At 33.8% G+C, this 14870-nt stretch overlaps 2 protein-coding genes across 2 annotated transcripts; both read left to right on the top strand.

Moving 5' to 3' along the window:
* Positions 1 to 9157: 9157 nt before the first annotated feature.
* Positions 9158 to 12955, top strand: LOC114725892 (probable serine/threonine-protein kinase WNK5). The gene is made up of 7 exons (XM_028912457.1): positions 9158 to 9950; positions 10513 to 10778; positions 10888 to 11111; positions 11219 to 11376; positions 11470 to 11797; positions 11902 to 12267; positions 12359 to 12955. The coding sequence occupies exons 1-7, from the start codon at positions 9870 to 9872 to the stop codon at positions 12739 to 12741; spliced, it is 1806 nt and encodes a 601-aa protein (XP_028768290.1). The 5' UTR covers positions 9158 to 9869; the 3' UTR covers positions 12742 to 12955.
* A 478-nt stretch (positions 12956 to 13433) lies between these two features.
* On the top strand, positions 13434 to 14558 carry LOC114725893 (uncharacterized; the record flags this gene model as incomplete). Its single annotated transcript, XM_028912458.1, has 2 exons — positions 13434 to 14154; positions 14252 to 14558. Coding segments are annotated over exons 1-2 (783 nt in total), but the record flags the coding sequence as incomplete, so codon positions are not given.
* Positions 14559 to 14870: the final 312 nt, after the last annotated feature.

The raw sequence follows: 14870 nt of genomic DNA, 5'->3' as shown, positions 1-14870 counted from the left end.
TTTGACCGATTGTTTTGAGTTTAATTGATTGCATCGGGTTAGTTTAAGTATTTAATCGGTGTAGTTTTCTTGGATTTAAAGAATCTTGAGTTTTTGGAGCTAGGGTTTATGGAAATGGATGATTTGGGATTGAGGATGATAATGTAGAGATTGATTTTGAGTTTTGTGAATTGAGTTATGTTAAGGAGGGTTAAATTGGATGTTTAATCGGTTTAGAATTGTTGTTGGAACCTTAATTGCTCAAATGGGATGTTTGGGTGTAGAATTCCATAGTGGGTCCTTGAGGTTGTGAATCTTAATTGATGTTTGGAAAGGAATTAAGGTGTTAATGGATTGGTATGACCTTGGAGTGTTGCCTTGATAGTTATACCCTTTGAGTTGGGTAGAGTTTTGATGGGAGATAGGAATTTTGTGTCCCCAAGTGTTGTTTTTGGCCACATTATTAGTTTGAAAGCTAATATATGATGGTTGTGTATTTGTGTGCTTGTGTAGACCGGTTGTGAGTCTTGGTGGTGCACGGGGCCACATCGTTGGTTTGTTGTTCCTTGCTCAGGCGAGAGGTAACCACTTTCCAATCCTTAGTACTTGCTTTTGAGGTATTGTGAGTAGATTTGTGTTTTGTGCTCCAAATAGTAATTGTGTTCAAACTATATGTTGTATATAAAAAGGAAAAACCGTCTTGTGGGGTTTTGATTGATGATGAATGAATTTTGGAATTGTGAAAGATATGCCACTGAATGAGGTTACTTGTGAAATGATTATTACTCTTTGATTATAATTTGAGCATGATGCATTAATTGGGAATTGGTGAGAGTTTTGTCGGTTACTACCACGTGGTAAGGCCTCCATTAATGCATGATAGTTGGCTTAGTACGTCCCCCATAGTGAGGGATAGGCCTTTTGGCTCCCTACGTCCCCCAGAGTGAGGGATAGGCCTTTTATGGCTCCTTACGTCCCCCATAGTGAGGGATAGGCCGGCTCCGGCTCCTGAAAATCCCCCAAAGTGAAGGATTTGGTTGATGGGATTGCATCATTGCACTTGCATGAATTGTTGTGGCTATCGTTTTATATTATTTGTGAACTGCCCCACTTGACACCTCACGAGCACCTATTTAGTAGTACCTAGTATTGGAAAGGTTGGTTACTGGGACTTTGTCTCACCCCGTGGTTTACAATGTTTTCAGGTGAAGGTTCCGGGCGTGCGCCTTCGGGAAGAGACGCAGAGGCTTGAGCTTGGTTAGCTTTAGGCCTCTAGCATTTGTATATGTATGACTAGTATATATTGCCACATTTAGGACTGCTTTTTGATATATTTGATTATCCGGCTTTGTTGTAAACTGGAGAGAATGTATCTCCTTATTTTGATTGGCCGGAGGCCATTGTTAGTGTTTGATGAACTCTGGATTATATAGTTGAAAACTTTTTAGATGGGCTGACTTTGATGTATGTGTTACCCGGGCCGGAGGCTCGGAGGCCCAGTAGATATGAATGGATTATTTTAGTTGCATGCAACGTCTATCGGGTTGACCCGAGTTTGAAAGTCAATTTCTAAAAATATAAAATTTCCCTTCTACTATGGTAGCTCGTTTTAACAGCTTTCCTTTTCTACCATAGTAGTGGACTTTATGATGATTTATGATGTTTTTAAGGTTAAGGGTTTTACACCCTTTCTCGAAAGAAATGTGATATTACTTCTTGTTCATATACTTCCATTCCCCCCTACCTGGGTGTATTATTAACTTGGATATACAACTCTAGTATTCTTGGGCTAAAAAAAGTGTTTGAAACACTCCAAAAATACTTTTAAAAAGTATTTTTTGTAAATCGAGACAAACTCTTTCACATATTTATTTTGTATATTATAAAATTATTTTTAAAACCATAATTTGATTTTTACCCAAACACTTTCTAAATCAATAAGCACTGTAAATTGTTAGCATCTAACATTTATCATTTGATCCAAAGGTTACTAATTAATTTTACAAGTATACATAAATAATTTGACATTAATAATTAAAAAATAATAAGTATTCATGTGAAAATTTACAAGTCCTACATAAAAATTTACATAGGTGACAGGTACATATGCAAATTTTAGCAACTAACAATAACAAAATAATAAGTGTCTATATAAAGAAATAGCATTTTTAATCATTTATCATCAAAACAATAATTCACTTTAATTTTTTAATACTGCAAGTGTAATTTAAGAATACTTTAACCCTTATTTAAAATAAAAATCGCATGGATGAGGGTTAACTGAAGTTGGCCCTCTTTTATATATCTCCCATGACCTGTCGTTTTAGCTTTGTGGTTATAAACTCACAAGACTGTGTATATCCATTAATAATTAATAAATAATTCCAAAGATCAAGTCAAGCTGACGCATGTAGAGTTGATTCCAGATGCGAATATTTTGCATATTCTGCTGTACATAATGTGTTAGGTGTACGTGAATTATTTAGATTAACTTATAATGTAATAATTGATATTTTTAAATGAAATTTTCGAAACTAACCTAACCAGTTATCAATAGTCAAACGCATCAACGTAAAAAGAGTATATTGTTCACAAATCACAAGTAATGAATCATGTACGTAAGTTATTGTTTCGAATACTTTATATAATATGTATAATACTCACTAATAAAATATAAAAATTATAATAAGCTGCAATATTTGTTTTACAAAAAAAAAGAGTCAATTTTATAAAAGTTTCAAAAAAAAATTATCCTCACTAATGAATGAAAGCAAAAAAAAAAAGAAGCAATAAATTAAAGCTAGATGCAAACCTATTCAAACATAAAAAAACAGAAACAAATAACCACCTATAGATACAACCTATATGCATGTCTCAATCATCACCTGGTAATAAGCTGCAACATTTGCCGACCATTTACAGCTCATCTTATATGGAGATGAAGATGAAAGAGAGATGTCGAAGAATTTGTTATAAATATTGATTGATGAGTGGATGATGATAACTCCATAGATGACATTTTAAAATTCCATTCCATGGTTAATATTATTCTCTAAATTCCATTTCATGGTTAATGACATTATGCCTTATAATTCTCAAATGGAAGGTTTTCTTATATCCATTGCAATGACCTCCAATAGTTTCATGTTGTACCATAATGTAGATTAATTCCTCCATTATGAAATTGTAACTCTTCCAAGAATTGAAGACCTATAAATATGGGCTTGATGCAAAAGATTGGATGTACATGAGAGTCTATATGAATGAGAATTTTTCTCTACTGCCTGTATCTACATTTCTCGCTTACTTCAATCACGTTGTTCTTATTTTCCTTCAATAATTTTATTAGTTTGGGTGAAAAATAATAAACATGGGAGACAATGTAAATTAATGTCTTACAGTTTAAACCAAATCTAATCCCTGATAACTAACTCCTATATATTGGAGAGAATATTATATTATGAAAGATGTTAAATTTTCCCAATAAATATTAGTACAACTAATAAGGAGTCTCATAAGTCAAAAAGTCATGGTTCAAATTTCTTTGTTGATGTGAATATCTTGATAATAGTAATGTGCAAGTATTTTTGTAGGGGATATTTAAACTTAGAGACATGCCCCAATCCTGATGGACTTTTAGGATCTAATTCATGTGAAGTTTTTCCTAAAAAAATCCATGGGGAGAGAGTGTGTTGTTATTCTTTGTGTAATCCTACCTCCAGTTCTATTTATAAGATCCTGTTTGTAGATTATAAATAAAGTATTATAAATAAAATCGGATATAGTATCATTTTTCAAAAAGATGAAGCTAGATGGCAAGAGAAAGGAAGATTCAGAAACAGAAAAATGATAGGAGAGCATATAAACTTAAAATTGGTGGTGGGACAGTCTCCAGGTGGCATCCTCTTTCTTTCAAATGAATCATGGCGTATATTGAATTTTACAGGTGATGCTCATTTTAGTCAACCTGTTGTAATTTCTATATTATTCTACAGCTACTTATAATTCATTTCTGTATTATTAGTTTTATCCAACATTACTAATTAACTACTGGTAAACATTCATCATTTTTTAATACATGTCCTCATTAGCTTTCTTAAATACCAACATTTTGACGTAAGATATATTCGATTTAATTACTCCAGTTATGTTTAATATAAGACCAAATTATTGAGTTGATGTTAGCTCTAAATATAAGATATAATTCTCTGTTTATCAATTTTTTTAAATTACATTTATTGATACTCCATCTACCATAATCAAGTAAAAGAAGGAGAGAGGATATTAAGAAAGATGATTATGGTATTATAGTATTAAGAAAAATACATTATTTCTTATAATCAATTTAGTTAAATAGGTCTTAAAAACAGAAGGAGTAATTAAATGGTATCAAGTCTGGGATCCTATCTCACTTCGATCCTTCAGTTCTATATATATTAAAAAAGCATTTAGGACAAGTATTTATATTTGTTATGTCAATTGTAAAGTCTTTAATTATACATAATTATGTATTCTATTTTTAAAATATTATTATATTATACATCTACATGAAAAAGAATAAAACACACAAATATATGTGATTAGAGAACTTAGCATAATGAATATAAGAAACTTGAGTATTTTTCTATAAAAAAAAAGAGAAGAAGAATGTGTTTTCAACTATATTATGAATGCTAACAAATTAAGTTACTCAATTAAAATGGTATAAAATATGTTAATATTTTTCTTCGCTCCCATTCATTAAAAAGTAATTAAAGACTCCTTCCCAAATCATAATTATATTTTTTTTTTTCCAATTTTCAAGAGGTTAGGGGATAAAACGGTTCAACTGTTAGAAAATATGACAAAGCTCTTGTAGATATATTGTGGGCTAGAGATACATTTAGTTTTTTCAGATAACACCACGGTATTTTTAAATGAAATTAGAATTGAGACTAATCCATTCCAGGCCACCAATAAGTGTTGGTCCAAGTGGAAGAGACTTAGACACCTTGGATTCGATCTTTGGGGCAGTATGTATAGAACAAATACTGTTAGGAGGGGTCCCCCCTACAGTACCAGATAGTATCCTGAAATATTAGTCTCTTACTATTCGGGTGGGAGGATACTCTGGGCAACAAAAAAAAAAATCCATTTCAGGCTGGAAAGAAATAACACTCCCAATAAATACACTTTCTAAAGTTTAAACTTGTGCTCTCTTCTCGTAGAGAGTGAAACCACTATCACTTCAATCAACAGTTTTGTTGGTAAGAAATTTTAGTTTTTAAAAATACATATAAAAATGAAGGGAATGTAAGAAAAAACTTCTCATGAAATGAGCTTTCTATTATGTCCTGATCCAAAATTTAAACTTTTGAGTCCTCCGGTTGTAAATATAAAATCCATTTGTAATGCAAATTATACTACAAATGAGTATTATATTTAGGACTAGTAGAATATTTATTTTTTCAGTGAAATTATATTATCAGACATTTGACTTTTATCCTCCTTCTCACATTAACTTATATATGCATGATTTCCCAATAAATGGATCCTTTGCTCTTTCTTAAAAAAAAAAAAAAAGTTGGCACGATTCATGCTTTATGAATCGATAATTTGACATTAAAAATGAATGTTGAAGATTTGATTCTATATTGATGATTTGGCCTTAAACGAATTATATACTAATTTTATTTTTAGTTTGGTTAAACAATTCATGTCACACACTTGTTGTTAAATAAGTCAACTTAAGCTAAAATGGTTCAATAAAGAAAAGATTATTAAAAAAAAATCATAGCTAATTTTTTTAATTAAACATGATAAATGTATTTTTTATGGACTGATAAATGTATGTCCTTAATAGTTATTTATTGAACTTATTAATTAAATTATTGAAAACCTACAATTTTTATATGGGTTGTGTTTGATTACATAACCGGATGGCGGATAGGCGGCTTGTCATTTTTGGTTCTATTTTTTTTAAGAAAAAAGAAATTAATTAGTTCTCCCATACCTAGATCCAGAAGCTGCAAAATAATTAATTAATATGATTACAAAAACAAATTACTGGAATTAAATTCAACATTTCAAGAAGCACCTCGATTCAGACAAGTCTATTGTTTTATTAATTTCTAGAGCACGCGTGACATGGATAAACAAGCACTAGCATGCATCCACTGACCGTAATGATTAAGCCTACCCAATTAAATTCAAAAGTTTATTGTTAATAATGCTGTATTATTGGTGTCAACTATACATATAGGGCCTATATACTTATTGTGAGAGAGATTTTTTGCTTTTTTTTTTGCACAATAATAAATACTATTTGTTAAATAGGAATAATGAACAACTTAAATGCTTAAACCTACAGTGCAAGTTTTCTTTTTTTTTAAAAAATGGATTTAAATTGTCACCATCTATTAATTACTCTCCAATTTTAAATGGCAAAACTATTTTGCATTTTACATACACATTTCCTAAATTTTTAATTTGATACCGATACTTTCCAAAAGTGTCCTTGTCATTTATTTGAGTGTAAATCTAATACTCTTCCGGTTTTTAATATAAAATCTAGTTAAAAATTGATATTGATACTATATGTAAAATTTATTTCATATGTTTATTAATTTTTTTCTAAATTAATCTTATTGATTTTTCCTCAACAATGATTAAATAGGAGAAGAAAGGAGGGAATTGAGAAAGATGATTAGAATTTTTTTTTAAAATATCATATTAACTAATTTAACTAATATCTTTAATCTACTTAATTAGTTAATTAAGTCTTACGTTAAACATCAGAAGAGTACCCCCATACTTAAATGCTACTACCTCCAATCCTAATTAAAAAAATCTCTGGCATGTTTCGTAACACAATATATTTTGTCCAGCTATTAATTTTTCCATCTAATATCCTTAACTAATTAACCAAACTCTTCTAGCTATTGATTTTTATTGGGAATAATTTTGATACTAATTTTAACTAATTTTATTAATTTATATAAAGTTATTATCATGTGCTTATAAATAAGCATTGTAAGAATTAATTTCCTTCACTAAGACAAATGCCAGTTGGTTTTAGTAAAATTATTTTTGACATGTGGATTATATTTTGCAGGATCATTACAAAATGTTAGTTAGCATTACAATTACAAATCAATTAAAAAAACTTGATTTAAATATACAATCGGTCCATTATTTCATTAGTCCATACTCATACCGACAAGAAGAAACATGAACGAATTGATCAAAAAACATTGAATATAAAACAATCATGACGAATCAAACTCAATGTCCCATGCAAGTAGAGTACTTGTTGGTGTAATTGTATATTGCTGGCTCAAAATGTAAGTATTAAATAGGATTTAATTTTTTTTTATAAGCTATAATCTAAATTTGTCTGATCATTTAATTTTTTTATTTTTACCCTTAATTAATTATATGTCTCTCTCATTTCTTTTGTTCATTTATTCTCTCTCAACTTCTTTTTCACTCATTCTCTCCCACTAGCCTCACCGTGAATAAAGGTGCTTGAGGATAATAAAATGCATTTTTCATATATTTATCGTCTTTAACTAATTTTAACTAACTTTTTAATTTGTATGATTTAATTATTTGATATTATATTAAAGACTGAAGGCAGTATAATTTATGATTGGATTAACAACCTCTTTTCTTTGTTCTTTCTTTGTTTTTTATTGTTGGCAAAAAGATATATATAATATAAATTAAAATCTATGTCAACTACATCTACACTATTTATAAATTAAAATAATATGATTAATTCAGAAAATTTTATGTAATACAAAAATTTTTTTTTGTTGGTGTACTCATTAGAAAGACTTGTCTAGTTTCATTTTAATTTGTCTATTATCAACATGTTTACATTCTTGATATTTTACATCCATCCATAAGCTTACATTGAATCCAATAATTATATTTAATTAGTTATGAAAATGATGAGCAAAACATCAAGAAACCAAAAACATGACAATTATATTTTTTTTATTTTCATCAAATGGATTTAAGAAATAAGCAAACCATCTAAAAGTGTTTTCAATATTTTGAAATATTGCTTTTTTAGTCTTTAAGAAATATTCTAATTTTTTGGCCAAAAGTAAATATTCTAGATTAATCTCATCAACATCAGTGTCATCAATATTAATTATCAACACTACCCTTATGAGAAGGGGAAAAAAATCAATTTAGAACCTATATTTTGACTCAATTATAATTTAGAAAAAATTATACTCAGGTCCCACATAAGATAATTAATTCAGAAAAAATCTCTAAAAATTCCGAAATGATTCTTAAGTCCCCAAAGACCTGTATGTAACAAATTATAATTATGAAATTACTTATTTGCCCCCACTAATTTTATTGTAGCAATTCATTTACAACCTCAACAGCGATTATCGACAACCCAAAGAGAAGTGGTTGACAACCTCGGCAGTGTCCTTAACAACTCACTCTGTGGGATACCAAGGGCATTCCCGAGGTTGTTAATTACTTCTCCTCGGGTTGTCAACAACTATCGTTGATATTGTAAATAAATTGTATTGGGTTCAAATTAATAAGGGTAAATAGGTAATTTTACAATTAGAATTTATTACACACAGGTCCCCAGGAACTTAGGAATCATTTCGGGATTTTGAGGGACTTTTTATGAATTAATTGTTTTATGTGGGACTTGAATGTAATTTTCCTTATAATTAAATGTCTGAATTTTAATTCAATATATGTTATTTATTCTCTCAAATTTTAGACCTTTTATTTGTTAGTTCCTAAATTTTATAACTCAATTTTAAATTCAAGATGCAAAAGACTAAATATTTTTCAAAGCCTAAAACCTAATTTTAACTATTGAATTATAATTTAGTCAAAACTTAATTAATTCTTTCCTATGAAATATAAGAGAAGTTAACAATGCAGATGATTTTTCAATTTTTATGAGTCAACATTTTTGGCTAAATTAGACTAATTGTGCTAATATTAAGAGATTAAATATGCATCAAATAAACTTAAAACTGAATTATACTTTAGTCTTATTTTTTTTCTTAACAATATTTAAGATTCCAATTTTAAAATGTTAATTTATCAATCATATCAAACAGTTTTTCCCTCGTATTGACTCTGTACATATACTAGCATTACCAGCCACCACAACTCTTCCTCTATAGTGTTGCGCACATTGGCACCCAACACGACGTTCTCCAAAGTCTGAAACTTTCTCTCTCTTTCTCCAAAATCTGAATCCTTTTCCTCCTCCTCCTCCTCCTCCTTCTCTCTGTAATCTGATTTTTGAGATCCTTATTCCTCTCATCCACAAATGGGTTTTTCAAAGCGTGGCCACAGATTCTTCAAATTCAGAATCATAATTCTGTCCCTGTCTCCCATCTCTGGTCATTTCATTATCTGAACTGTTCAATCCATTCAAACTCTCTCCCTCCACAATTATCTTCAGCCCTGTCTCTCTTTCTGTCTCTCTCTGTCCCCCCAAAGCCCTAGGGCTCATAATAATCCCACCCCTCCAATTCAAAAGATCTCTCAAAGCAGAGGCTTTCTTTTAGCTCTCTGCTTTTCCCTCCTCTCACCCAAATGATTTCCCAGAAACACTACGAGCTTTCTCATGTCGCTGTTGAAATGGCCTCCATCATGTTAAGTATAGACTACTCGAGGCTCTTCTGGTTATTGTTTGGCGTCTTCTGTTATGAGAATTACGAGGGGAAACCCCGGATTTCCTAGTACAGTGCCCTCTCTGTTCCTTCTTCTGTTCATATACTTGCAAACTCTGTTTCTGAACTGAATTTATTAATATTAGGATTTCCGTTCTTATATATATACATATACACACGTGAAGCATCGGTTCGATCAATATTTGTTGGTTGGGTTTTTCTGGGTTGAAGTCCCCTGCCATGAACAAGATGAGATTAGGAGGCATGGGCGTGGCTCAGATTCATTATGTTGAAACAGACCCATCTGGAAGATATGGAAGAGTAAGATTCTGATTCCTTTCTTTGTAATTGTTCCCTCTGGTTGACTTTTTTTTTTTCCTGGGTAATAATTGATGCTTCATGGACTTATTGAATATAGGAGGATATCAGTGAGTTGGTATATATGATGGATTTGCTGATCAATTCGATCTAATTAAGAGCAGAATATGTTAGATGCTTGCTGAAATTGAATTCACTAGAACTATGTTCGATTTTAGACATAGACCACTATGGTGGAACTTTGTAGGATTAATCAGCCTACATGTTAATCCAGGGAAAAGGTCGATCTCTTTTCTTCTTTATCAAATTTTTTAATTAGAAAAACATCAAGCACGATATTTCCCAGTGGGCATGACATCATTAGACCCCTATTGTTCACATGACATGTCTTCCTCACTTTCTCACGCCTGGTCAACCCTCTGGCTCGCCAAGGGCCAAGAGTCACTCTTGAGAGATGAAAACTAGATATGTGAAACTTAATTAATGATATCTAATTGAGACATTAATTAGTGGGTTAATAAATGATAATAACTCGTGTTCTTATGATTATTGTTGATACAAGCAGTTCAGGGATATTCTGGGAAAAGGGGCGATGAAGATTGTTTACAGAGCATTTGATGAGGTGTTAGGAATTGAAGTGGCTTGGAACCAAGTCAAGCTTGGAGATGTGTTTCATTCACCAGATGAACTGCAACGTCTTTATTCAGAGGTTCATCTGCTCAAGAACCTTGATCATGACTCTATCATGACCTTCCATGCTTCATGGATCGATGTCCATCACAGAACCTTCAACTTCATCACTGAACTCTTCACCTCCGGCACGCTCCGAGAGTAATAATCCACCATCTCTTATTTGCTATAATCTTTGATTTGATTCTTTCTCAAACTGGGAAACTATCTGTTTTTCATCTTATAATGAGGTTTAAACACATATATATAGGTATAGGAAGAAGTACTGTAGGGTAGATATTCGAGCTGTGAAGAACTGGGCTCGTCAGATTCTTAGTGGTTTGGAATATTTGCACTGCCATGATCCTCCTGTGATACATAGAGACCTCAAGTGTGATAATATCTTTGTCAATGGCCACCTGGGGCAGGTCAAGATTGGCGATTTAGGCCTCGCCGCGATCCTCCGGGGCTCTCAACATGCCCACAGTGTCATAGGCATTGATTCCGTCTCCCTCTTGCATAGTAATTATAAGCAATTTAATGATCAATCTAATTCTAAATCCAGCTAAAAAATTTTTCTCTATTGTGGTGTTAAACTTCAGGCACTCCTGAATTCATGGCTCCAGAACTGTATGAAGAGGAATATAATGAACTAGTAGATATATACTCCTTTGGGATGTGTATGATTGAGATGCTTACCTCCGAGTTTCCGTACAGCGAGTGCTCCAACCCGGCGCAAATATATAAGAAAGTCACTTCAGTAAGATTCATTGGACATTTAGTTGGTCTGAATTTTTTTTCTACTTTGATCCGAGATCTGTTCATAAACCTTAGGTAATTTGGTTCATCTCAGGGGAAGCTACCAGATGCATTTTACAGAATCCAAGATTTGGAAGCGCGGAGATTTGTGGGAAAATGTTTGGCAGATGCATCGAAGAGATTGCCAGCAAAGGAACTCTTGTTGGATCCCTTTTTAGCCACGGTCCAACTGGAATCACCACCACCATGCCTGCCATCACCAAAGATTCAAACTCACAAGTCCAATTCCAATTCAGGAGTCGCCAAGGTGCATTCTACTTCCATGGCTGATCAAACAAAGGGCACAAACATGACAATAACGGGGACAATGAATGAAGAAGATGACACAGTTTTCCTTAAAGTGCAAATATCTGACAAAACTGGTATGCATGCAGTTTTCATATTCAAAATTGCAGCCTCGGACCCATAATTTTTTTTTTTTTTCAATTTCAAGTATGTAATTTCAAGAGATGTTTTATGAAAACAGGACATGTTAGGAACATATACTTCCCTTTCGACACCATAAATGACACTGCAATGGACGTGGCCGTTGAGATGGTTAGGGAATTGGAAATAAACGACTTGGAGCCATTGGACATAGCTCAAATGATAGAGGAAGAGATAATAGCTCTGGTTCCAACTTGGAAGGACTGGGGCACTTCTCAGTGTCCACGTCAGCACAGCTTTAGATATGAAGAAGAAGAAGAAGATGATATTAGCAACCACCATCCTTTTTTCTCATCTTCCTCACGATCATCCTCTCATGGTTCTCTCCCAGTGCTTAGCTTCTCTAGCAAGAACCTCTTTGGTGGGAACAATAACCATTTCTCACTTTCTCAGGATTGGCTTCAAGGTATACACAAGACAGACCTTCATATAATAACAATAAAATTAATCTTTATCTGAATTTATTCTCTGAAATCTGAACTCTTCTGCATAACCAGATGCTGCCTTTCTTGACGATACAAGCTCAGAAAGCTCCATGAATTCCTTCAAGTATGCTAACATGAATCAATGCGAGGTGGTGGGCATCGAAGATGAGAGTGATGAAAATTACAAGTGCTCAAGATTCTGTCCTGCGCAAGAGATGGAAGCCAATTGCAGTAAGCAGATGAGCTATCGAAGAACAGCAGATTGCTGCCGGAGATGTGGTGATCATCGGCCAACGAGCATGACGAGGATGCGGTCGTATGTGGACGTGAGGAGCCAGCAGTTGCAGAGATCGTTAATGGAGGAGATACACAAGAGAAGGATGTTCAAGACGGTAGGGGCCATTGAGAATATTGGCTTTCTGGATCCCACAACCACATGGAAGTCTGGTTCTTAAAGAAGCAAGGAGGATATGCTTCAATTTCCACGTTGAAGCCTCATGGATTTTGGGATCATCTTCTTATAGCTTTGGCTGGGTTTTTTTTTTCAATACTTGTCGTCGTGCTTTGCTTTCTGGTTTCTGATGTCCTGTTATACACAATAGGGGCATTGTCTGAATCTTCCACTTGATTGTAAAGAACATTATATAAATATCTGGAAATAAGCCATCATGATATCAACTTCTTAAAATGATTAAATGATAGCAAACTGTACAGGGATCCTCAATAAGAACAAAAGAAGACGACTTTAAAATGCATTGCTGAAGGGTCGAACAAAACTGGAGCTATTCAAATAATCAGTCAAAGCAAAATAAACGCAAATTTTCAGCCTGGCTTACTTTCTCGACGGACCTATAAGAAATAACATATATATATATATATATATATATATTTGGGGATGCGCAATATTTAAGCACTGTTCAGAATCAATATTTTATAAATGGACTTGTGAATCAATATTTTATAATCAAAATTAAATTATATTTTAATCTAATTTTAATCTTGAAGGATTATGTGAGACCACAGACACACACACACACGAGTACATGATTCTAAACAAAAAAATCACCAAATACAAAAGCCCAAGGACACGAATCTTAATATGGTGCAGGAGCATGATTGCATGAATGATCTCTTGGCTTACATAGTATAGTTAGTTCCACAGGACGGAGCGAGAAAATCCGAATTTTGTGCTCTAGTTTGTTTCCGGTCAATCTTCTACCCTAAGGACTCGATGTGAAATCATCAAATTTACCAATTCTAGCCAGCGATCGTCGTTAAGACCAGACCTGCGCTATCTCTAACCCATACTTGAAGGTTGAAACAAGAAGTATTCACTGCTGCATTTCTACAATTTGATTCGGTCATCATTTTCAGCAATCACCAGCAAGCGTCATGCCACTAACGCGCTGCCGCAGCCAGTTACCGGTGCCACCGCCGTCTCCGGTGCCTACAGCAAAAGGATCACGGAACGCCGCGAACGAACCCCTGAGGCACTACCTGGACAACACAATACAGGACCTTCCGGAACTAACGCTGCCGGACGCACACATGCCGGCAGCTATGAGAAATCCAGCCCTGCCCGCGGTGATCGATTACCAGAAGCTAAAAGGAGGGACAATGGACACGGTGTTGAGGAGATCGGCGAAGGCGTTCGGAGCGTTCGGGATCTGCGGTCATGGGATTTCAGGGCAGGATTTGAGATTCATGGTGAATGAAGCTCGCCGCCTCTTCGAAGACTCCGACGCCCACAGCCACAACAACAAGCGCCACCGTCTTAAAGACACAATCCCCTGCGTTCGTTCTCGCAAGGGCACACTTGAATTCACGGCTCCCAAATTCTTGGATGATCACAAACACCGCAAATTTTGGTATATAGATATAATGTTGTTGTATATATGCATATAACGCGTGAGAGAGAATAAATGGAAAGAGGAATTGAAAGGGATGAATATTGGGAAAGTGCAGGATACAAATGGGGAGCGTGGGAGGGAAACTGGAGGGAATAGTGGAGCAGGTGATAATGGCGCTGTCAGAAGAATTGAAGGGGACGATGATGATGAGGATGGAAGAGATGGAGAGCGTGACGTGCGTGTGCAGGTATCCACACGACGACGATGATGAGGGAGAGCAAAACGACACGTTGTGGGATCATGCCTTGCGTTTTTACCTTCCCACGGAACACTGCATCTTCTACGTCCAATCCCAAAGAGGTCCACTTTCCTTTGATGCTGCTCCCCACACCATTGTTGTCACCCTTGGCAAACAACTTGAGGTATGCACATATCTCATACTCATCAAACCCACTCTGCTCTGCTTTAACGAGCCTTTCCTGTATATTCCACATCTATCTATCAGCCATTGCATTTAGTTTACTTTAAATAATTTTATAGTACATGAACTACTAACTTTGATTTTTAATGTAAAAGCTAATTTGATATTTAATTTGGTCTTAAATATAATATCGTAGTTCATTTTGTTTTTCATATTTATCTATTTTTTTAAAATAGTTCTTCTAATAATTATACGTGTTAAAAGTTTTATCAAATGATAAATATGTAAATAATATATATACTACCTCCGGTCC

This window comes from Neltuma alba, unplaced genomic scaffold, assembly GCF_004799145.2.
Source record: "Neltuma alba isolate B1F8T4 unplaced genomic scaffold, ASM479914v2 tig00012290_pilon, whole genome shotgun sequence".
NCBI classification, from domain to species: domain Eukaryota; kingdom Viridiplantae; phylum Streptophyta; class Magnoliopsida; order Fabales; family Fabaceae; genus Neltuma; species Neltuma alba.
Note: the sequence above shows the minus strand (reverse complement) of the source record. Positions and strands in the feature narration are given on the sequence as shown.

What these genes read in the sequence shown, in the direction of transcription:
- LOC114725892 (XM_028912457.1), top strand. Translation starts at nt 9,870, where the DNA reads ATGAACAAGATGAGATTAGGAGGCATGGGCGTGGCTCAGATTCATTAT. An exon ending in CATCTGGAAGATATGGAAGA is followed by an intron (nt 9,951 to 10,512) that starts GTAAGATTCTGA and finishes TGATACAAGCAG; the next exon opens with TTCAGGGATATTCTGGGAAA. An exon ending in ACCTCCGGCACGCTCCGAGA is followed by an intron (nt 10,779 to 10,887) that starts GTAATAATCCAC and finishes ACATATATATAG; the next exon opens with GTATAGGAAGAAGTACTGTA.